The sequence below is a fragment of the Lates calcarifer genome, linkage group LG1, assembly GCF_001640805.2.
Source record: "Lates calcarifer isolate ASB-BC8 linkage group LG1, TLL_Latcal_v3, whole genome shotgun sequence".
NCBI lineage: Eukaryota > Metazoa > Chordata > Actinopteri > Centropomidae > Lates > Lates calcarifer.
In genome coordinates this window covers 6,946,858-6,971,357 of record NC_066833.1, presented here as the reverse complement: position 1 = coordinate 6,971,357, position 24,500 = coordinate 6,946,858, and the positions used below count along the sequence as shown (strand labels likewise).

At 38.4% G+C, this 24,500-nt stretch overlaps 1 protein-coding gene across 1 annotated transcript in view; it reads right to left on the bottom strand.

Annotated features, from left to right (window-relative positions):
* adcy5 (adenylate cyclase 5) overlaps window positions 1-24,500 on the bottom strand; it is a 99,547-nt gene that overhangs the window by 46,544 nt on the left and 28,503 nt on the right. The window contains 2 exon segments of the mRNA XM_051069728.1: window positions 10,359-10,480; window positions 11,249-11,398. Of these exon segments, the coding sequence (XP_050925685.1) occupies window positions 10,359-10,480; window positions 11,249-11,398 (272 nt within the window).

The window sequence follows — 24,500 nt, the reverse complement described above, 5'->3', positions numbered from 1 at the left end:
AAGATGTACCTTAACTAACTGATGACAAGAGCTGAGTGTGAAGTGTGAGTCTGTGATTGAAGCTGATTTTACAGTCATGTCTAAATGTAATACAGTGCCTGTCATCTGGTGTTAAAAAATACTTAATGTGGGGTGCCCCGGTAGCCGAATGGTTGGGGTGCGTACCACATGGGCTCATGTGCTCTGAGCAGCTGGTCCCTGGATCGACTCCCGGTTCCCCTAATGCGTGTCATTCCCCTGCTCTCTCCCTGTTTCATGTCTCATCTCCACTGTCCTATCCAAATAAAGGTGAAAAAGAAAAAAAAAAATACTTGTTGTGCGTGTGGTGTGTGTGCGTGTGTGTGTGTGTGTGTGTGTGTGTGTGTGCTAGAAAGAAAGTGAGACATTTGTGACTAAGTTAGCTTCCCGTCCCTGAGAACAAGGTAGACTGATACAACAAAGATCTTTTTCATTATTCTCCTAACACTGGCACACCTGTAGAACAGACAGTCAGATTGGCCTCATGTACACTTACAGATAAAACCCATGAGCAAGCTTGCCATGAAAGGCTCAAGCTGTTCTGTGAAGCATCATAAACTTCTACCACACAAAATCCCAATCTCACATTTGACATTCTTTTCTCAATGAGCATATTTATTTTCTGCTCACTGATTTCTTCTTGGGGTGAAACATGTGATGAACTTTGTAAGTCAAATTCAGAATGCAAGACCATGTCCTCTGTTTATTGCACTTGCTTAACACCTCCTTGCAGCAACTTTGATAGTAACTTATCTGAGCCTGACTTAGCTCTAGATCTCATAGGATCTCTATTGATCAAATAAAGATAAATTAATCTAAGAAAGAAAATCCACCATAATTACTGACCCCAATGATAAAGAACAAAATGTAAACTTTTTGCACTGTGTAACTGATCTACAAGAGGGTGTGCAGAGAGGGGTGGGCAACTTTGTCCACAAGCTATTACGTACTTATGTTCTGCGGCTGTGTTCCATGGTTTGGCCTTGACCTACTCTTCCAAATGAACAAAGCCAAATTAGTTCCATCTTCAACATGATACAACCAAAAATTTGGGCCAATTGTCAGTGATGGTAAGTAGCTTATATTACTTCAATAGAGAACTGTGTTCATTCAGGCAAAACAGACCATCAGCTGGTCTGTGTCAGCTGAACTAAAATATCAGTATAATTAACATTTTTTTTTCCCTACAAACTTTGACAGGACAGGAAGTAAAATGTTGCCCTGTTGAATCAATGAGTTATGCTGTGGGCTACAACTGTTTTTTGAGCTCTTTATTTACACTCTGGAAAATAAGTATGCTTGAGTATATTTTTGATGATTTGATGATTTATAAATGTGTTTATGAATGTTTATTTGCGCTTCACAGATAATAATATCCTAAGAAAGTGTAAGTCACAATGAATCTAATGTGTATCATGTCTGTGTGTTCAGATTTGACCAAGTTATGATTCAGATTTTTGTCAATAACTAGGTGTTAAGGGTTTAAAAGCAGCCAATGCTGCTGCAGCTGTTTGCTGTGTTGATGAGTTTACCAATCCACAATAATTAATTTCCCTTTGTTGATCAGAACACCTGCATGCATATGTCCCTTAATCCTACCTAAATATGAATAGGCAGCATTGTCATTGTCTGACTTTGTGAAGCCAGATACTGAAACAGTTTCCTGACTGAGTAGAAGTGGTTTTCTGAAACAGATCGCTGGGAAGAAGAGGAGAAAGCTATAAATAACCAAAAGTTTCAGACCAAACAAGCACACATGAATCTCACAGGGTAGGTGCCTGCTACACAGTCCAAGAACAGGGTGTGTTTGTACAGTACGTGTGGGCAAGACATGTGGGAGCTTATGTTCCTATATACACGTAAAAGTGAGCTGTATTCAGGATATATGGCATTAATTTTGTCTGTTACTGCAGGGTTTTTACAGTGTTCACAGACTTTTTCTCTTGGCTGCCCCCATGTAAAGAGCACTAACATGTTCTAATGAACTTGGGCTTCAAGAATCCAAAATTTACTCAATGTGGAACTGAGGATTAAGTCCCCACTCAGGGGAACACATTTCTGAGATTAATTTATTGTTTTCCGTGAACTGTTGCATGGGAGGTCAAGTGAAATCAGACACCTGTCTGGTGTGTTTGAGTTCAGAAACAGCTCTATAACTCTGGGGTAGAAGAATGGTTGACAGGTAGGGCAAGTGAAGAGTGGAAGGAGGAGGAAAGAAGGAGCGAAACATGACATACTCAAGAGATTGGCATGGGATGTGGAAACAGTGATGAATTCCTTAAGTCACCTGTTTTAACATATATGTCTACAAACCCTATTTAGAAATGAGACAAATTGTAGTGAACCTCAACATTTACATTACTTCTTCCAAGTAACACAAACATGCATTAAAGGGGCTATTTATAAGTTTTCTCTGCTGTTGAACGTGATATCTTGCCAGGAGTGGGTGGTGGTGATGGTCACATGCCAAAAGCTTCAGCCATCGTTGTGTTTACAATACAAGAGGTTGGGTTACTCATTTTTCCTCTAGACAAAAGAGATTTGTTCTAACAGTGTTTTATACAGTTCAGAAACTTAACTTATAGGATAAGTGTGAATTGAATTTCCCTACATCATGAACATGACACCATCATTGGGCAAAATATCCGATAGGGAATCTGACAATTTTCATATTCATGAAAAATTCCAATACACAATCACTGGGGTGTGAACAATCATGGAAAATTGGCTTGAAGCATAAAAATAAGGGTTATGCAAAGGTTAACGTTAGCCACTGAAGAGGTAAAAACTTTTAATGGACTGAGCTTAGGTGGGTAATGTTGGTAATGTGGTAATGTGCGATAAAGTGTAAAATATTTGAATTAATATTTGCAGTCTAAAAACTAAATTATCCTCTCTTTGTTTAAAGGTACTGAATCTATCTTTAGTCAAATACATAATGCAGAGATTCTGATGGATTATCAGTCCCTCCCCACGCTCTCCTGTGATACACTGGAGCAGAGAGCAATGCCACTTCCTATAGCCTGATGTAACATCAGAGGTGACAGTGGGTGGTGAGGTACAAAAGAAACAGAGTGAGAGAGGGTATGAGAAAAAGACCTGGGGTCTTTAAGTTCCACTTAATGGTTACCTTGGCGTTGAATCACTTGTTAATATGCAACATTAAATCCTGGGGATTTTTGCTTTTGTAAGTGACAGTGACTACAGAGGAAAATCCTGAACTGAAAGGCACTGTGGTCTCGCCAGAGAAAAATGTTGAACATTTTGTTATTTAGCATCTGATGAAATATATAAAATTGCAGTTTAAGAGTTAACTTGCTTTAACAATTATTTGATCTTGTGTCCTTCTTTGAACAATTGAAGGAAATTATTTTATCAACTGATGACAACACAGTTGTGATGAATGAAATGAAACACACAGTAAGTTCTATGAAAAGAGAAGTGCCTTAAAGATAAACAACAACAGACTGGAGCAAGCAAAAACACTTTTGTTGCATTTTTTTGAAGTGAAAAGAAGTAATACTGTTAACACCTGTGTTCACACAGCAAAAGAGGCTTGTTCTAATGGAAGACAGCATAACTGCAAATCGAATTTCCCTCCAACATTACATTATCACTTAGGCAAAATACATGATAGTAAGTCCAACTAACATCAATGAAAAATGCTGGGTTGTTTAAACAGGAAAAAGACAACCTTGGGAAAAGTACATATTTTGCTGATTTTTGAAGTGAAAAATAGTAAACTCAACACCTTCAGCAAACAGACATTAAAACAAGCCTTCCTTTTAATGTTAATGCAAAAGTAAACAGTATTTATAGCATCTATAAAAGAACCCAACTAAATCAGTACTTAGTAACCCCCCTTTGGTACATATCACAGCTTGCAATTGCTTTTTCTGGCAGATTCAGGATTTTTCACCAGCTCAACAAAATAAGCAAGAAACATTTGTGTACAACTGCATACAGGCAGTCTCCTTTTCCAGCCACCACTGCAAAATCTGTTCTGGGTGAGATCTTAGCTAAACCAAAGCTGTGCTGCGCTGGCATTGCCTGACCCTACGATCCTCTCTCGTCTGCCACTGGCCAGCTGCCTTTTATCTGCTCCTGGCTGCTTAAACCTACAGCTCTGCTGGTGGCTCCCTAACCTCAGCCATGGAAAAAAATAAAATAAAAATCCTGTTATTTTTTTTCTTTCTCTCTTCTTGGCCAATCACGTTGCATCCACTAAATGAACCCATTCTCTGCTCATTTGCAAATAGTACACATGCATGCTACCCTCCATCTGATTTACCAAATCTCGAAGCTGTTTGTTCATCTATTTAGGATGGATATAGATCAAGCTTAGCTTAACTTGTGTATAAAGGCAGTGAGCAGTAGCTGATTTCTGAGTTTTGTGCTTTCTGCATGCGTGTGTGTTGCTGTCTGCTCACCAAGGACAGATTCACAGGCCAGGCCTGGCTCAAAGCTCATCAGCAGAACGGCCTTATGTAACACAAACACACATGATTAATTGCATTACACACACTAAACCATGTGTGTTTGCTGCACAGTGTCAATTCTTGTTCTTACTTCAATTAGAACATGGAGAACAAAGGTAAAGTCAGTTCCTCTAATTTATGCAATGTTCTTTCCATGTCTCTCTCTTCAGGGTGCTGCTGGCCTACATAACAGCAACAACAGCTACAGTCACAGTGTTCTGTTTAAGAATATTTCTTGAACACTCACAGGGCAACCTAGCAGCATCAAAACATCCACCCCAAAGCCCTCTTGCATAATACCTTAGTCAGCACACATTTTGGCCTCATTGCTGAAGCCACAGGACATCATTTTACTCCAGAGGACAAATGCAAGTGGGACGCCACATTCTCAGGAAAAGGCAGGGCAGAATTTTACTTGGGATAAATAATTTCTTTCCTTGGCCACTTCCACGAACAAGTGCATTTGTTGAAAGTCAAAAATACCTTCAATGGTATGAATTATACTCTGATAAAGATTTACTTTTAGACAATGATATAATCGTTCAGAAATATTAAGAAATTCCGGGTTGATGCCGTTTTTTTGCTGCATGCACTGTAGTCCTCCTTGTTGCTGCTAGATCCCACTCTTGCCTTGGGAGCATACAGACAGATGGAGACAGTGTGGCCAGGCTATCGGACTTCACACAACTCACAAAAATGAGGGTTTGAGACTTGAGTAGGACTTGATTGCCCTAAGGGACTCGACTCCCTAAACCAGGGGTGTCAATCTCAAATACACAGTGAGCCAAAATTAAAAAACTGCTACAAGTCAAGGGCTGGACAGGTTCAATGTTTATTGAAAACTTATTGAAACAACCTTTTTGCACATATTGAACCTGGAACTAAGAGGGCCTATAGATTATTGCCTATAAAACAACATTAATTATGAAATAAAAGCAATAAATAAATAAAAATAAAAGAAATAAAACCAGTTTCATTAATTTCTTATGGCTCTATCTGCAGTTTTTCCAGAATAATTTCAAGTGAAAACATTTTCTACAGGCAAACAACAGCCAAAAGTAATTTACTTCAAAGAAAAATCAAATGTCCTGTAGTAGCAAGAGAAAGAAAAAGTAAAAATGAAACTGCATTACAAACTGAAAATGCGTCAAAGCACTATGATGCTCACTAATCTGAGCCATTTTTTGGGGAGAAGAATAGTTGAAAGTTGACACAAGCGGTGTGTAATACCATAAGACTGCTGATGAAGGAGTGGGGCGTGCTTTCCCGGCCCATGATTGCTGTGCCAACACACGGGCAGTGCATTGTGGGATTTGTAGTATTATGGTGGTGCGTGCAGTATACTGGCTGGCCAGCTCTAATAGTAAATAGATTTTGTCATGCGGGCCAAAGAGAATTCATTCATGGGCCAGATGTGGCCCGCGGGCCTTGAGTTTGACACACGTGCCCTAAACACAACTTGACTTTATGACTTGACAGCTCTAAAGCGGAAACATTCAACTCATGATTTAACCTGATAAAATCCTGAAAAAATAGAAAAATAAGTGAAACTGCAGACAGATCTTACATATCCATATTCCTTGTATTAGGCCTTGATCAAATAATTATTCATGAATTAACAGGAAGATGTGCAGTAACTCTAATGCATATCTAAATTAAGGAAAAAGCTCAAGACCTCGAGTGACTCCCTCTTCACAACTCCATCTTCCTCTGTTTATCCTCTTGCTCTTTAGTTGTACCAGTGGGAGCTGTCACCTCTCTTCCTGTTGTTACTCTAACTCTCAGCAGAGCCCCAATTACTAAAAGCCACTGCCTGCTCCCTGACAGGCCTAGTCACACCTGGTTAGCTAGCCATTAAACACACCCCGATAACCATGGCCAGAAATTAGCCAATGCTGCTAAAGTGTCGCTTGTTCCCCAGTGACTCACATAAAAACCTACATTAGAACACTCCTACCAAACTAAAACTTCATGTTCTTTTTATACTTTATTTGTCTTTTCATTTTGATTGCAGTGGATTCTATATTTGTTGTAACTGCAGTTTTACAGTTACAGGTTACTGAATTTTGTTTAAGCTTGACAGCTGCAGTAATGGACACATCAACTATGAGACAACATGACATTCTAAGATTTTCCTCCTATTGCAGACTTGCAGGCTCTGTGTGTTTCAGTAACAGTGACTTCTGTCACATGTCCTGGAAAATTCCTAATTTTTCATCCTCTTAAACTGAGCTCTTGAACTTAGGCAACTAAAAAGGATAATTCTTGATAATGATTGCCTTAATTGAGATGAAAAGGCCTCTGTGTACAAGAGCTACAAGTACTAACCCCTAACCCCTGAGGATTTAAAAGAGACACATCAAAGTGATAAAGAGCTTCAATAGCACCTATTATGTATCAAGGTTTGGGCTGCCACCTGACTATGACAGCTACAGGCCATGAAACTCTCACTCCCCTATTGCCACACACATGCAAACACAAACAGAACTAACTAGATAATTTGCATTTCCTGCAGAAAATGTGTGTGAATGCTGAGCGCTGAATGGATCGCTGAAGCAATGCTGGAAATGACTGAAATCATTGTTGAAATGAAGAAGAAAAAGTCAAGTCAAAAGCAGGTGATGTCATTTACCATCCCCTGCTAGACTCAAACCAGCAACCCTGTGAGCAATAGGCAACTGCTCTACCGGTTGCGCCACTGAAGACCACAGGGTACTGTGGGGTGCTAAGATTAATTGTAGTGGTAGTGAAATTGCAAAATTGCAAAATTGTTAGAAGTAGCAAAATAGCATAAAAGCATTAATAGTTGAAAAAAAAATGAATAAGCAAAACAGTAAAAAGCTTAAAAAGTGAAACATTTTCATAGCAGAATAGTTTCTACACCAGAAAGTGCAGTGAAATTTCAGTGTCTGAAGCGGGGATTGAACCGGGAACCTTGGGATTGGGAAAGCTCCCATAGGATCCCATTCATTTTTTAATTCATAAAAGAAATCATATAAAATCATACAAGCATAAGATCAAAAAGTTGTATACAAGCAGGAATGTCCTGAATGAGCTGAGCATTTTGATACCTGAATGGTTTTAATAGCACAAAGTATGCGGGACTAGTTAGATGCCAAAAAACTACAAAAGAATAATAATAAAGATTTGAAGACTGACTAGTTGACTAGAGACTGACTGACTAGCTGACTAGAGACTGAGAGAATGCTGAGCATTCACACTAACTAGTCAGTCTCTCAGTATCATCTTTATGCAGTCTTTTCTTACTCCACAGGGTGGTGCCAAACCTAACCACAGTTTTTAACTGCATCTGTCCTGAGGGGTGACATGGGACAGGTGTATAATAATCTCCTACATTAATAGCTGACTTTAATGATCTGTGTTCCAGAGCAAGCCCACACTATGCACTCCCAAGTAATGTAAACCAATGGCTCAACACTGCATCACTGCAAACTATAAGGACCCCAGACCAGGGACAAGAGACTGAACTAACACCGGAAATAAACCACATCCACTGTTTGTAATCAAAACACTGACAAGGAAGAGGTCGAAGTCATCGAGTCAGTGGATGACCAGACAAAGATCAAAACAGAGTCAGGGTTTTAAACACAGTAATATCTTCTCTTTTTATATGACCACCTATCATTACATGACAGAAATTCCATACATATTGCAAATCCACATCAAAAGCAAGATGTCAGCAGTACATAAACACCACTGAAGCATCCATTCAGTTGAGCGGAAACCTCATTCTTTTTATCTATCTATTGATAAATATTGTTTGAAATACTCATAGTGAGACCAAAAAGCACATAAACTTGAGCCTTGATCAATCATTCGTGATACTGATAATAAGCACACACCATGTAAATGGTAGGAGATGCATGTTGAGCAGCTTGTGTGTCTCAAAGTTACATTTAGAGAGAGCATATCTGTTTTGTAAGACAGCTGAAAACACTTAAAAAATTATAATTGTGGACTGCTTTTTAGCAGATACATACATGCAACATTGACAGAGCAAAGTTACTACAAATAATGACCAAGGTATGTTTTATGTTACAAGCTTTTACCTTCCTTCCTAAAACTATAATCAGGAGAGAGGAGAGGAGCTGGAAACAGCTAATAAAGATAAAAAATACATCAACTAGTCTACATAGTGGTTGTTTGCATAGGTGAACATCAACACTTATCCTTCAGCACTAACCACTTACCAGACAATGAATGTGAAGTGCTTCACTTTTCTGAAAACATTCAGATTGCTATTGAAAAACATTTTGCATCCATTGATGGCAAATGATTGTAAAACTGAACATAGCTTAATTTCCAGAGTAAAGGAATACTAAAAATAATCTGTCAGTGGCACATGCCAACATTTAACATTAAAAATGCAAAGCAGTTCAAACATTTGATTTACACTGTGAATACTTCCTAATCAGCTGAGCTAAGAGGAACAAAGATGGAGACCACTGATAATTTATGAACAACATACAACAAACCAAAAATAACAGATTGAAACAAATATTGCGACAACTGATTTATCAAAGAAGTATTTGCCATAGTTTCAAATCCTCATCTGAGATAATCTAAGGATCTGAACCTGTCTACAAGCTGTTAAGCGCTTATATTTATAGTTGTACACAAACGTCTGGGCAACTTTGGGCAAATTTTGTATTTTGTTGTTTTTTTATGAAACAAACTGAACTGTGTCAGTTTTATGTAATGTTGTCAACTGTCAACAGGTCTTTTCCCAGTCTATTTTTGCTGGGAACCACATGCGTCAGTTTTCAACGCCAAATCTTAATGTCACTATTCTAGCTCCATACACCTCCTCCAGATGATTTCAAATTAAAACTAAAAGCATCAAAGCTTGAAATATTGTAAACATACATATGTAATTGTGTTACATTAACTTTAAGACTTTTTGAATATCAGCACAAATCCTGTTATTTGGAATATACTTTCATATTTTTTTTCTTAAACTCTTACAAAGATAAATAAATACAACATAACATTTTGCTCTAAATGAATATAGGTTCTCATAAGGTAACAGGTGAAAAAATGATTTTGCTTATATTCCTGGTTGTTTTGTTTAATAATGACCAGCAACTGTTGATTTATTGTAATTACACTCTGTATGTACTGTATGTAGAGACAGGTGAAAAATACTGCAAGCAGTCAGTTGTCATGACAACGCCTGTACTTCTTCCTCCCCCTCTGCCTCTGTCTGCGGGTGGGCTGTACCATTCAGGATTAACGTGGATTAAATGGTGGTTTATTTCTGTTGCACCAAAATTTAAAAGTTTGGGTTTGTAAGCGTCACACGATCAAAACAACAGAAATATTGCATTCTGTGGTTATAAAGAGATTCTAAGTAGCACTTCACTCACTTTCATATGCATTATTACAGCAGGTCCAAATTTTCTGTTTGACCTACAGTTGAGTTCAAAGTTCTGACTTTTCTGAATCAGAGTCAGTAGCACCCAAAACTCAAGATCATCATATGACTCAGTAAAGGTCAGTTTATAATTTTTCATAAAGTTAATATACCATAGTACTACTGTACACAAAAGCTTGTTGTTATGAGTTTAGATTGAATCAATACTGATAAATGCAGCCTTGAACAAACTTTTGCATAAAAAGAAAATTTTACATTGTATTAACTGTGGCTCACAAGGAAAACATGCAGTGGTGTGTATCCTGATGTGTGTGGGTGTATTGTGTTTTAGTGAGGCAAGACATAACCTGAAATGATTTGTAAAATGTGGAGATGTTGAGAAAAGATGTTATTTATAGAAGCTTCAATCTGCTTCCCCTCGTCATCTTGATTCTTTCTCACTGTGGGGGAGCAGCCCATAATGTTACCTGACGTTGTCGTGCTTCTGGATGTAGATCTTGTGAAACATCATGTCCTCCTGCTTGGCGTTTATATCAGCTTTCATCTCCATGGCAACATGACGGGGAAGCACTGAGAGCAGGAGGCGTTCCTGCAGGAAAGGGTAGAGGGAAAATAAGTCAATGGATGAATGTACAAGTAAAGTAAGAGGTGGAAGCTTTGGCTGACAGAGGGGAGGCAGAGTGACTAACATACCTAGTTAAGTTCACTTTATTAACTGCGAACTGTAGTTCACCGTAAATTGGAAAACTGGGCTTATTGTAAGACAGCTCACTCTGTTATTGCATCAAATGGTTAGGGGTTGGGGCAACAGGCACTATCAATACTGATGGGTATATAATTCAGGTTTGGCAGAGCGGGCAAACTGGCTTGGATGGAAAATGCATCATAAGGACAAACGTAGTGGTGTAATCCAGGTTAGTATTATTACTGCCACTAGCAGCTATTTAACACTTCATGTCTTGTCTTAGTTAAAGCTGTAAGCAAGTTACATTACATTTATTGAGCAAGTAGCACCATTTTAAAATACTGAAAACAAGTTAGCATGATTGTTCTTCTGTGAATGGGAAATCTGCCTAACACAAGTTGTTCCTTTAAAATGGCCATGAAAATATGTCACCCAGTCCATTTGGTACTGTATCTCAAGTGCACAATTTGGCACTGTGTTAAAGAAACATTTTACAGCTGCCATCCTCCACAAGGAGCAAGCTACTGTTCAAAACACAGGTTTTCAGGTTTTTTATTACTAGTACATGAGTACATTTAATTTAATCACCAATAATACTGGTGCTTTTTTGGTCCCTCTTCCCTTCGCTCCTATGTCTCCTGACACCATAAATCTGTACACTCTCTCTCTCACCTGCTGCTGGTTTTCCCTCTGGGAGTGGAGGCGAGCTTGGATGCATTCCCTGGTCTCCTGGAAGGCCTGCCTCTGGGAGCCCTCAGCAGGGTAATGGGTGCAAACTCCCACAATGTTGGTGCAGGAGAAGATTAGAACATTAGACACTATCTGTGGAAGAGAGTGAGAGAGAAATGGTTAGAAAACCAAAGAAGCAAAGAAGGGGCATCAATGTGAGCCAGAGGTCAAAGGGCCATGCTCTTGAAATGTAAAGTTCCCAGTTCAAATCCTGCATGGAACATTTGACACACACCAGTTCCCTTTTTCTCACCTTCCCGTTGCTCTCTACCAACATAAACTACAACAGTTTTTTTTTTCACCATAAACAGTCAATGTCTTTTAATCACCCGTTGCTGAGAGATTTTATGCTCTGTTGAACCATCTCTATGCAGTTGAACAAAGGGACCAGTTTAGCTGCTGTAATGTCAGTATCTGACACCAACATCTTTAAATTAAATTAGTAAAAGGTCACATCTATCATGCAGTTAATGTGAGAACAGGACACATTGTAAATGCATCTAAATTTGACCTGCTCATGTGTCATCACTCAGTAACCTGTTAATGACTAAGTTAGGACTGCTTTGCTATAGAAGACATCACATAGACACCTCAAAGACTTTGACATAATTTCAGACACTGGCAATTTTATGACACTTGAGTATACAAGCCCTACAACTGCAATAAACAAAAAATATTGGACAATAACAGCACATCATTCAATTTAATTAGAAAATTTAGAAATATAAATTCATTTATTTGTTGGTTGAAGCTAAACTATATCCAGGCATATTTCAGTAAAACTTTAGGAGCATGATACCAATGCCACTGGAAATATGTTGAAGTTCACTATAGTTACAAATTCAAATCATTTACATACATTACAGGTCTACTGTACACAAAAGCTTGGGTGACTACAACCAAAGGAATTGCATGCAGGCACATAATGTGTGGCAGAATAGGAGTGGCATGCTGTGACGTTGCTTATCCTCCAGTAGAGAATTTTATACAACTATTATGGTAAAATGTTTTTCAGTATAGTCTGAACGAGCCTTAGATGGAAAGTACAGTATGTTTGACTTTAAATATGCAGAGTGAAGATACAAAGGTGGTGAGAGGGAAACAAAGTGTTTGATGCATGTTTTCCAGGCCTGCAGCTGTTTTCCCTCTAAATGAGAGTAAAGCGCCCTTTGTTTCCATCAGCTTCACTCACGCGCCTCCCTGTCTGCATTGGAAACAGGGTGCCTCAACCCTCTCTACTTGATTTTGACACAGCATATCCCTGTCCATCCCTGACAAGACAGTGTCCCCCTAATTAGGGGACTCAGAAGAGCCAGAGCCAGTTCATACGCTACTGGTTTGAATGTTTGTGTGTTCCGACAAGAAAGAGTGTGTGAGTGTGTGCTTATCAGTGAAACCACTTTGATGCAGAATAAACTGACCAAGTACTTGGCCTCAGCTGAAGTATTTGCGCTTATCTGAGATTTTGAAGACCTCTGACATATTTGTTAAATGACTAGCTGGTACTGTATTACAAGTGACAAGCTTATTTAAAACAGACTCAATCAGTAGGAGCCTACTATGGTGTATGCTGTAGTAGGCAGCCATGTCAGACAGGAGAGCTTCTTATTCCCATACATCATATAGTTATGTGTATTTATACAATGCAAAGTGACAGTTATGTAGAAGAAAAAGTTTTTAAAAACTTGTGGGTTCTGAATGTGGACTGTGGAAGGTGAGGAGTTTGTGTTTGATTGGCACACCAATGAGGCAACCATGAGACCAGTGATGTCACTGGCTAAGGGAGAATTTCTTAATCACCATATACTCCCATTTATATTCCAATCAACGAGCCTTTTTGCACTTTGTGCTGCTGCTCCTACAGCATACCAGAATAGCACTTGGAGACACCCGGGCAGTCTCCACGCACAAAACCTACCACTCTGCACTTGTCATTGCACTTGCCCACTTAATTAGGGTCAGCTCCATGATGTCAAATGCATTGAGAGGCCAGGCCAGTCAGGCCAGTCAAGGATATTCCACCCCTTTACTGTTAAAAGCTCTTTGGTTACTTTGGCCCTGTGTTTAGGATCACTGTCCTGCTGAGTGATGAAATGTCATCCAATGAGTTCTGATGCATTTGGTAAAATCAGATCTGAAAGCATGTGTGCCAGAGTCTGAAAATAGATCCTCAGACCTTGAGAAAACCTAGTCACTGAATTTGCCATATGCTTAAGTTAAACGATTTACGATCAGGCTTCTGCAGTAACCAATTTCTTAAACATCATATAAAAGAGACACCTGGCTAATAATTGGGGTAGAAGATTACCAGAGGAAAGATTATTACACATAGATATACATACATAGTTCAACTGAAACTGAAACTCATACAACACCTCTAGAAATCTGAATAAGTCAGCATCCACCGTTAAACATTTGAATAATTGTAAAATTAGGACACATCTTCACTGTGAGGAATAGCTGTGCCCACACTACAAAGTCTGTCCTCTCACTGCTATGTCGCCCTCTGACAGACATACACACACACACACACACACACACACACACACACACACACACACACACACACACACACACACTCACAGTCACTCACATACACAGAAAAGAAAGAAATCAGAAAGCTTCATATTATATCACTACTACAGGTGAAATAAGTAAAAAATAGGAAATAGGGTCAGGGTTGGAGAGAAATGTGATTACTGACCTGCTACATATACTGACTTCCTATAGTACAAGTAAACAAACTATCCAACTTCCCATCTAACCTGATTGTTGTGTGCATGTAAACGTATTGAGTAACAGTGGAAAAAAGGCTACTTGTGAGAGGGGGAGGAATGTCAGTGGAAAACCCTGTGTTAGTGCATGCTTGAATGTGTGTGCCCCACTAAAACTGGAATTTTTAATTTGCCGCAAATTCAGTACCTTCAGGTTTAATAGACCTTGTCCAAGTTTCCTCCTATCAAACACACTGGGCACATGACAACTTGCAAGTGGTCACATGCACAAGTGCTAAAAGACATAGTTTCCATTCAGTGCCAGGCATACAGTGGTCCTGGGACTAGAAGCCAGTAGGAAGCCAAAGCCAGCAGCCCATTCTTTTCATAGAGCTATTTAATGGGCTGAATCAGCCAGCTGAATCACATTCACACCAAGGGCCTCTCTGTGTCCGGGACGAAACTGAACAAACACAGCATATCTTTATCAAGTCAAAAATCCCTCAGCAGGTCTCTATGCAAAAACCAAGCACACTGAGAGGGAGGAGTGACTGGCAGAAGACTAGCCTGGAAGTGAGGCACAACCAAGGAAGATAAAGAAATGAGATGTGAGACAGAGAGAAGGTTGTAAATTTAGAAAAGGTCACTCTTTGGTATTTATGCCTCTTATCAAAGTCATGTCAGAGTCACATCAAAGAGACTATCTTCTAAAAGAGAAAGTAAATGTCAGAGTCAAGTAAATGTTTTTGTTTAGGAGTTCAAACTGTTCAGATCTTGATTGTAAATCTCTTACGTTAATATTAATGCACATATTTTAAATCTTTATGCCAAAGATTTTTTTCTGCTAAAAAACTTTAATTCTTGTAAAAGGTTGACAAAAAGCTCTGACATTGCACAGCTCTCTGAAGAACATATTTGGGAAAAATGCCTCTTGACAGCTGAAACTTTACAATAATATCATAATGTTATCCTGTACATGAGGTGCTTATTAGCATAACAAATGTGTTTGAGACATATAATCACCAGAGACAAATGTACCTTTTTACTCTGGGGAAATTGTTGCTGTGTACAAAACCGCAGGAGACAGGTGCCTGACTACTAAAGTGTAAAGCTGTGTGTGTTACTGTTAAGCATCTGAAAATGGTCAAGAAAAACACAGATGCCCGCTTTAATTCAGCTTCAAACTGTTAAAATTTGACATTTAAAGGTGGGCTCCTGCTACCTACAATGGAGAGAGCCAGCTGCAGCTGTACATGGAGCTCCACCAAGCGCTCATAGCATCCCGCCCCCACACTGCCATAGAAACGGCATGCATCAGATAAAGTCTTTCAACAGGTCAATACAAATATTCCTGAGCAGCAGCCTTATTCTATTAATACTGCCACTGCTCACCCATACCTTATTTGGAAACCTATGGGCTTTTCCTTTCCACATAGAGAAAGTGAGAGCAGAAAGGGAAGGCTCCCATATTTAACACAGATTTCATCCACAAGGTAAGGACACAGAATTCTATGAAGTAAAAATTCCAGAGGAAAACTAGCGAGCTCTCTGATGATTATCATCAGCATTAATAGGTGTAAATAAATCAACATCTTCTCAAATTTGACATAACCAGGGATCATCATTTTCAGTAAATATATATTGTATATTCATGTATATTGTTTTGCTTACTTCACTCATGCTGACTCATTTTCATTATATTCAAAAGCTTTTGAACAAGACAGATGGTCAAGAGTGCTTAGGTAAGTAATTTTCATCTAAATTCAGCTCAAAGTTCTCAAATGGCCAAGTACCTGCAACAGCAACAATGCCCCATGCAAGCTGTTGCAGATAACATTATGATAAATAAAGAACTGAATTCCAACTGAGGAGAGAAAAAGCTCTAACACTCTACACAATAAAAGCTGTTCTCCTGATGGCACTGCCACAGGTATTTTATTTACTCTGTACTTTTCTGTATTTTGTTACCATCTGATTAATGGAGGCATTTACAGAAATCAGCACCAGCAAATAAACATCTGCAGGTGTCTCTGTTAAATAAAGTGCAGTTCTGTGGTCTATTTAACACACGACCACATCAGTACCACTGATTTATGAAACTAACAGAGTAGACTTACAGGAAGTTCCCCATCTAAGCTGCAGAGAAGGCATATGCTGTAATATTAGACTGTATTAGTTTGTAGTTCATGTCCACAGAAACACAAGCTTTATTTACATGAAAATAAAATATGACCTACTTTTTTTCATCTAAATAATTTCTTTCATTGTATATATTATATTTCTTTATTAAGAGTTTTTTTTTGTGATGTGAAGAACCTTTCAAAAATCTTTAGTAATTAAACTGTTATGAGTTCCTCTGAGTTTTTTCTATCTTAAAACCTCAAACTCAGATGGATCCTCTTCATATGACATGTTGGTGGACATCATGAGAAGCAGATGACACACATCACAGTGGGTACTCCCCTTTGACCATTGCTAACAAACAAGGGGATGGGCTTTTCATTGTTTCCAGCTGAACACGTGAGTAGTCTAAGTACAAAAGCAGATGTGACCTTTACTTTTAGGTATTCAAATTAAATCGACATCCACAGATCTGAGCCACATCATTTACGCAAATGATAAGTTAACAATTGAAATGTGATAACCCTGCCTTTCAGTAAAACATTAGTTCTTGTGTCATATTAATTACCACAATCTCGTCCATTTTTCAATCATAAGCAGATGTTGAGTTTTTATTATCAGACCCAAAGCACCCAAGTGACACACATGTGAGTACATTAGTTTAAGCTAGCTGTACCTAATAAACTGTGTGTGCATTAGTCAATCAAACAGCTTGTTAGCTAGCCTTGATTGAGGAATAATTAAATGACATATTAAAGATGTTGTATAGAACTAGGCTTTAAAAGGGCTATTTGCAAGTTAGTTATTTGCAAGACTAGAGCTCAATGGACTAATGTCTTGTATGTTTGTTTACTCTACTTATGTTGAGTACTTATGTTGATTATACTGGAGTGAGTACAATATTTAATAACTCAGAGTTCACACTCTGAGATTAACTGGTTTTATTTCACATCCAGAGCAACGACTAGACAAAAAAATGCTATACAATATATTTCCATTAAAGCTGCTAACTTAAGTACAATGACAAAAACCATGGAAGGTGTCAGTCCAGGTCATCTGTGTGCTTGTGTATGTGTGTATGCAACATTATTTTAGTAGGTGATTAATAATTGCCAGCAGAGGCCATAAAAACAAGACATGGTTTGTGACCTGAAAATCACTGCCTCCATCCCCAAACTGGCAGGATAGATCAACCTCAATAACCCCTCCCTCATCATCACTGTTATGGCATTCATCCATAACCAGAACAAAAAAGTCATTAAATCTAAGTGTGGCACATACAATTCACTTAAAACATACAACATTCCTTTTTTATTGGAGATAAGATATAACACCATAAATGTACCTTCAAAATAAAAATCCTGCAAATAAATAATACAATCCAGAAATTTGAAGTCCCATTCAAAAACATTCACAGAAGGCTTTGCAAATGTTTTAAGAGGAAAAAAAAACATTAATTCTGTCATACATGTAGTCCAGCCTGAAGGTTCTAGAAAATCCACAGGGTAAAATATATAAAGCTCATACTTGTGGTGTTTTTCTTGTTATTGTGGCGAAAAGTGACTGAATTTCATTGCATGGCGAACATTCCTGTGATTGTCAGTAGTCAGTAGACAGGAAGTTAATACACTAAAAGGGCATTTTGCTCTGAATCAAACATATCACAGAAGTGTTTACTCCCAGACGGTATACCACTCCCAAGTAGAAGAATCATACTGTTAATTTGGGGAACATTGCTATGTTACAGTGCTGCTAGGTTTGCTGACAATTGGATTGGTGCAGCTTATAAGAAGCAACTGCCTATAGTATATATAAAATAGTATATATAAAATATTAGAGACATTTGCAAGCTCTTCCATGTAACACCAAAACTGGCTGAATTCTGAGATTGAAATTTCTCTGATCACAAGATCACAAATTCCTGGAGGAACTGGCTGAGGCAAACCACAAACTTTATTTTGAGCAAAACTCACTATAAGAAATAAAAAGGCCACTGTTAACCATGTTTTGCCCCTTGGTAAGTACTACAACACAGTGTCAGTCCAATTTTTACTTTTACTTTTGATTAGATTATTAAATTGATTATAAGTGTACACCCCCTAGTTAGCACACTGAGGCACATTGTGTGCTTTAAGGATAAACGCAGGTCATGTGCTGCATGCTGATTACACTGAGCAGCCCATTGCCAGCCTCATTCTGCAGGGCAATGTACAAGAGAGTGAAAGTCTTTCACGTGAGAGCCTGCAGTTATTTGCTGCTAGATTTTGCCTAGTAAGCTGTCAGCTGCTATGTTAATGCCTTTGTAACCAGTAACAAACCTAGGGATCACAGTGCATGAACCAAAGACAGGTTTTGTCTGTGTATGAAATATAGTCACACACACTTCGTATGTAATATATTTTATGTGTGACAATCCTGTAAGACTGTTATTATTAGACTCCTCTGTTATTTCTGCTTTGAGTTGGCAAAGAACTAGTACTATACATGAAAGCCTTTAATTAGAAAATAATCATGTGGAGTCTGCTGCATTACTTATACTTAAATTATCCATTACTATATTTTAACAAAAGTGAATATATATAGTATATAGTCTGGATTCATTAATTCATCCATTAGCAACTGAAAAGTTACAATGAACTAAGGCACATGCAACAGTGCAAGATAATGATGATCATAGTTGGACTGGCTATTGGGCATACCAGGACAAAGACTGGCCCACTGATGCAGTGGCCCACTGGACCATGAAAAAAATCCATAATGTTTGCATCGGTCCTGTCAGCGTCTTTACTGGCCCTCTGTGCCTGTCATCCTGGGGTGCACATGAGAGCGTACTGCTTGCATAAAACTGGGCTCACTGGCCAAACACAACCAAGTTTCTCACTCACCTTTCTACACCCTTACGGTGATGCTGCTGGCTTTGGTTAACTGGCATTGCTAACAGGAATGGGAATTAATTAAATGAGACTATTATTTAAATCTCATTTAACTGACCAAGCAACAATGGAGAAAGGACAGAGTGAGTGAGAGAGATATGATATGTACGCATGATGGAGATGGAGAGGGGGTGAAAGTAAAACTTAACTTTTATCTGGCAGATTATTTAATATAATTCAATGTAATTCTCAAGTTTATCAGTGACAAAACTACAGTTAAGTCTCTGCTGCAACACAGTTTGAATGTGGGTTGAGTCTGCTGTCTAAAAGTGGTCTAACAGAGTTCCCTTTGACTGGAAACATTTCTGGAGTCGTACTTCAGCACAGGAACACCAAATGCTTTCAAGCAGTCCTAGTGCCTCGCAGGAGACACTGAGCTCCTGGGAACTAAAGGTCATTCTGTGAGTCATGCCTTTGAAGAAGAAAGACAAGCCCACCAACAAATAGAAGAAAAAGCACCTTTAATTTTTCATCTCATGCCTCAAAAGAGAAGAGACAGAGACAGGATACTGACTAACTGGAGATTTTTCCAAATATAGACCCTATATTTCAACACCGACCATACAGGAGAAAAGGCTGCGTGATGCTCTTTGATGTCAACACCTAGCACTCAAATCTATTTTCCTCCAGTGCTTTGAAAACTCTGGCAGGAAACAAATCTATTTTTTAATAGCCAGGTAGATCCTTGCAACCAGTGTACTGCTATCCACCTTGACGAAAGGAAGAAATGACAACTTGTAGGAATCCTCTCTGAATTTAAAGAATTATTCAAAGCCAGGGGGTGAGAGGATTCAGTCGCAATTTTATCTCTAGGGCAGTGAAGGCCTCAGAACCAACACAGGGTTATTAAATGGTCAAAAACAATGTAACAAATATCCTGTAACACACTCATTGTGTCACTGGAGAAGCCCAGAGCTTACAGAGAGAAAAGAAGTGGACTGAGAAGGCGTCCCCTAGTCTGCCTGAATGATGAAACACGATGAGAAACACTAATGTGTCTCCTGAGACAATTTGTCCTATCATACTTTCCCTTGGCTGGTGCCACCTGAATTATTTTCTAACAAATACATCTCCACATTTTTGATGGCATCATATTTACAGAAAAAACAGGCACAATAAGAATTGCTTGAAATCATTACCAACATTATCATTGTACTAACATTCATGCATAGTGTTGTGTGATCTGAGCAAAATCAGTAGCATTAGTTCACCTTTAATAAAACAGTTTGACATTTTGTCAAATATACTCCAATAAAGTCTGTAAGCTAATCATGAAGGATACAGCCAACAAGCAAGCATCTTAGCAAACATGGGGAAACAGTTAGCCTAGCTCTGTCCAAAGCTCAAAAATCTGAACAACCAGCACCTTTAAAGCTCACTATTTAGCATGTTATGCTTGGCTCACTCCGTACACAAACAGAAGTGTAACTACAATTAACATTTTGTGCAGACATAGTGACCTTGACCCCATCTGTTCATCTTTGAGACTAAGTGAATGTATGTGCCTAATTTGAAGAAATTCCTTCAAAGTATCCCTTAGATATTGCATTCACAAGGCCAAAAAATGTGCTTTGTAAGGTCACAGTGACCTTGGCTTTTGACTACAAAAATCTAATCAGTTCATCTTTGAGTTCATGGGAACATTTGTGCAAAAACTGAAGAAATTTGTTTAAGGCATTACTGAGATATTGTGTTCATGAGAATGGGACAAACTGACAGACAACTCGACGGACAACCCAAAATCTGTTGCAGGTATAGAGACATAAAAATGACAATTTTGGTTTCACAGGGATTTATGTGATGAAAGTGTTTCTCTCCAGGAACAGACTATTTTGTATTTCCCAAAATTTCAAACAATGCTTTTAAAGACAATTAACTATTACAAAAAAAAAAGTACAAATATACAGTTACACAAAGCATGCAATCAATCAAACTGCACCGTACCATTACACTTTAAATCAAGACTCATGAGGACTCAGCAAAACAGACCAAGAGAGGGACACTGACATTTGCACAGAAAGATGGGGGGAATAGATCTGATGGCTGCTCCAAAAAAGTTCAGTGTGTATAACAATGGACATGCAGTGTTTTTATTATAGTCAGAAAACACTAAAACTATTTGAGATACTGATACTGAGATGTAATGGTTATATTGGAGACACTAGTGCAGTTCTTATGCAACTGACTAATTTATGAGTCTACTTGTCATATGAAATAGTTATAATATATAATAATAATATAATAAAATATAACTGAAATAAAAATAAAGATAAAAATGATATATTAAATACATCACAACATGCTGTCAAGTGAGCACTCAGAGCAGTGAAGGAGTGTGTACTGTCTCTGATGAATTCGAGTGACATGACTGAACATTTGTGTCATGTTTAGTTATTCTGAGCTCACTCTGAGAATTCATTCTCAGGTTGTTGTGAGTGGTCCTTGTTATATCAGTTTATAGTATTTGATCCACAAATAGCAGTGGTCAAGATAAACCAGCAGGAATGATTTTTGAAAATTTTTGAAACCTACGGCCCAATCAGTCTTGGAGGAGAAATTATGGGAAAATCATAAATACACTGTTGTATATATGGAAAAGGACTTTTGACTTCCATGTCATCACATTTGTGGTAAGCAACAAATGCATGTCCTCACATCTGTATAAGGTCATCTGTTTTACTGTGAGAGGTTGGCTAAAATTTGCTTGAACTTAATTTACATAAAAACACATAAAAAACACATAACCAACCAGATGTATTCCCATAATCATAATCACTGAGCCAACTAATTTACATGCAAGTGTGCAATTAGAAATGCACTAAGTGTACTTTACATGCAAGTATGCGATTGGACAAACACAAAGTGTCTGCCTTGCATCCACAAGAGAGCAAGCTGCTACAATACATGATACAGCCAAAAGTAGCTGCCCTCAGCCCTAGGTGTTGAGGTACACATGCAGTGTTTCTCTGTAGGTGGCAACGTCTGTCTGTCAGTCCCCTACTTTGTGCCAGAAATATCTCAACAACTATCAGATGGATTGCAATTAAATTTCAAAACAATGCAAAATCTTTCATTTGTACAATCCTGGTTTGTAACCGCATACCTACAAAAGTAACTGGGCATATCCAAATTTTCCATAAAAAACTTCTAAAATCATTCCTGCAGCATAATCTCTATTAAAATCTTGTGTTACCAAACAGCTGCCTTGTGTTTGTTTACACATAAAGTATGTTCTTCACTAAAGTGCCAGAAAACAAGTAAGTATGATAGGAATTCCAAACAAGATATAAAACAATTCCTCATGGTAACCACAAATGAGCTAGGAAAGAAGAGGTCTGACTAATGGAAGAGTAGACATGTCATGAAATTTTAGCCATACTTAGCTACACCATGTGTTTCGAACACACTACACTGCACTACTGGATGGACAGAGGAAAAGTGGAGAATGCTGCAGGAGTAGTTTGAGAAATTTCTCTGGACAAAAAGTTCAATCTACTTGTTTCACCTCAGCAAACACATCACTAATTTTGAATTACTGAGTACAGAACAGTTTTACTAAATCCATTACAACTATGGACCACAATCTTCAGTTTTTAAGACATAAACTACAAAATTTCCCTGGCCATTTTTCAAGTCTAGAGAGTTTTTCAGTAAAAAGAGTGAATATTATAATAACAATCCTGCAAACTATGAGCAGCAGCACAGGCCCATTCAAAAGTAGTCCAATGAGACAGTCATAAAGTTGGCTGCACATTGAGAATTGCTGTTTTATATCTAGTATGGAAGCCTACTTTTAGTACTTCCAGTAAGCAATATTTGTGTCTCTGTGCTGGTTGACTGTCTATTATCTCAGTCTGCAATATACCCTCCAAAATAAGAGTCAACTACAAACTTCTAAATACAACAGAATACACAGAAAAAATAAGAAAAAGTATGAATCATAAGTCATTTATTTTTCTTCAAAAAAGGATACTGTCTAGATGAAACAAATCACACAGCTTCCAGTGGGCATGATCTGAGCTTTCTGTTAGCAGGAAATAGTGAAAGACAGAGACAACATAAAGAGTAAGTCCAGTTAATTCCTGTTCCAACAAAATCTGTATGTCCTATGAAATCAAAGGATGCTTAAGTGCTTAAGGGTACTGCAACTCAGTACTCAGGGGGTGTTATGTGCATGTGTGTTTGAGAGAGAAAGCTTGGTGGGAGAAAGTACCAAGCTTCCAACATACCAAGCATGCCATCACTGACCCAGCAGGGGATAAATATTAATGCTTAGCCTCAGTATATGTGCAACTCTACCCTGTTCTGTATATTTACTTGACACCATTTTGAAAAATAAGGTCAAATATAGCCAAAAGTGGCTGTAATGATGTTCCAAGAGCAATATGCCAGGATGACTACTAATTATTTTTAGGAGCAACAACAAACAAGTATGTAGTTATTGGAGAAGATTTGATTACGTTTTGTCAGTACATTGTCTGTCAAGAACAAAATAGTAAAACATACTTACTTACATACTTGTCTACTCAACTACTACAATGTCACCATTACTGAAAAGTGAGGTGCTCCCCTGGCTGCAGAGGCAGTGGCCGTGCTCATGACCAGGGGGTTAAAAGCTGAATAGACTTTTTTACACCAGACATTTTGTTTTTGTTAAACACAAGTGAAACTAATGTAATCATTAATTCCTGCATTGCAATAAATGCTGGAATGGAGCAAATACTAATGGAGCATGGCACTGGTTCAGGCAGAGGAGTGAAGTCTCACTGACATTGACTGGGTTCAGCTGTTTCATTCATGCTTCACAGTCACCCAAGACAATTTGATTAGAGAGGAAGGAGAAGGAGGAGAAGGTTCCCTGTTCAAGTATCCAACAGGGGTTTGAACTTAGGGGACATGCATGTCAGATGTCCCATGCCCCTTAGCACTATCTTCACTTGTTCCACAGTTTATCCACATGGCCCCTGTGATGTTCTGTGTCTACCCGTCTGTGTTGTGCGTTATGTCTGGGTGTCCGAGAGCAGTCCGGCGGCCAGCAGCCATGACAGTTCTGTATGAGTGATCAAACACATCCACAGTGTGATTTCCACAGCACTGAGCCAAAACAGACTGGAGGCCCTCTGAGGCTGTTGGACTGAGTATCAGTTACAACTGGCCTGTTCAGTGACAGTTTACACTATAACACCTTTCAAAATATGCCAACTGCACTGCTGAGCCTGCCAAAACCCTTCAGACTGTTGTTTAGCAGTGTCAACATTCCCAAACAACATATCTCTACATGTTTACGACACCATATCTCCAGAAAATCCAGTGCCCGTTTCAGTTTCCGTCTCCTTTGCATTGTTTCTAATGTCTTTTGTGCTCTTGAGGATAATAAGAATAAAAAAAACTCTGAATGAGAGATTAAGAAAAACTTAGTGGAAATTA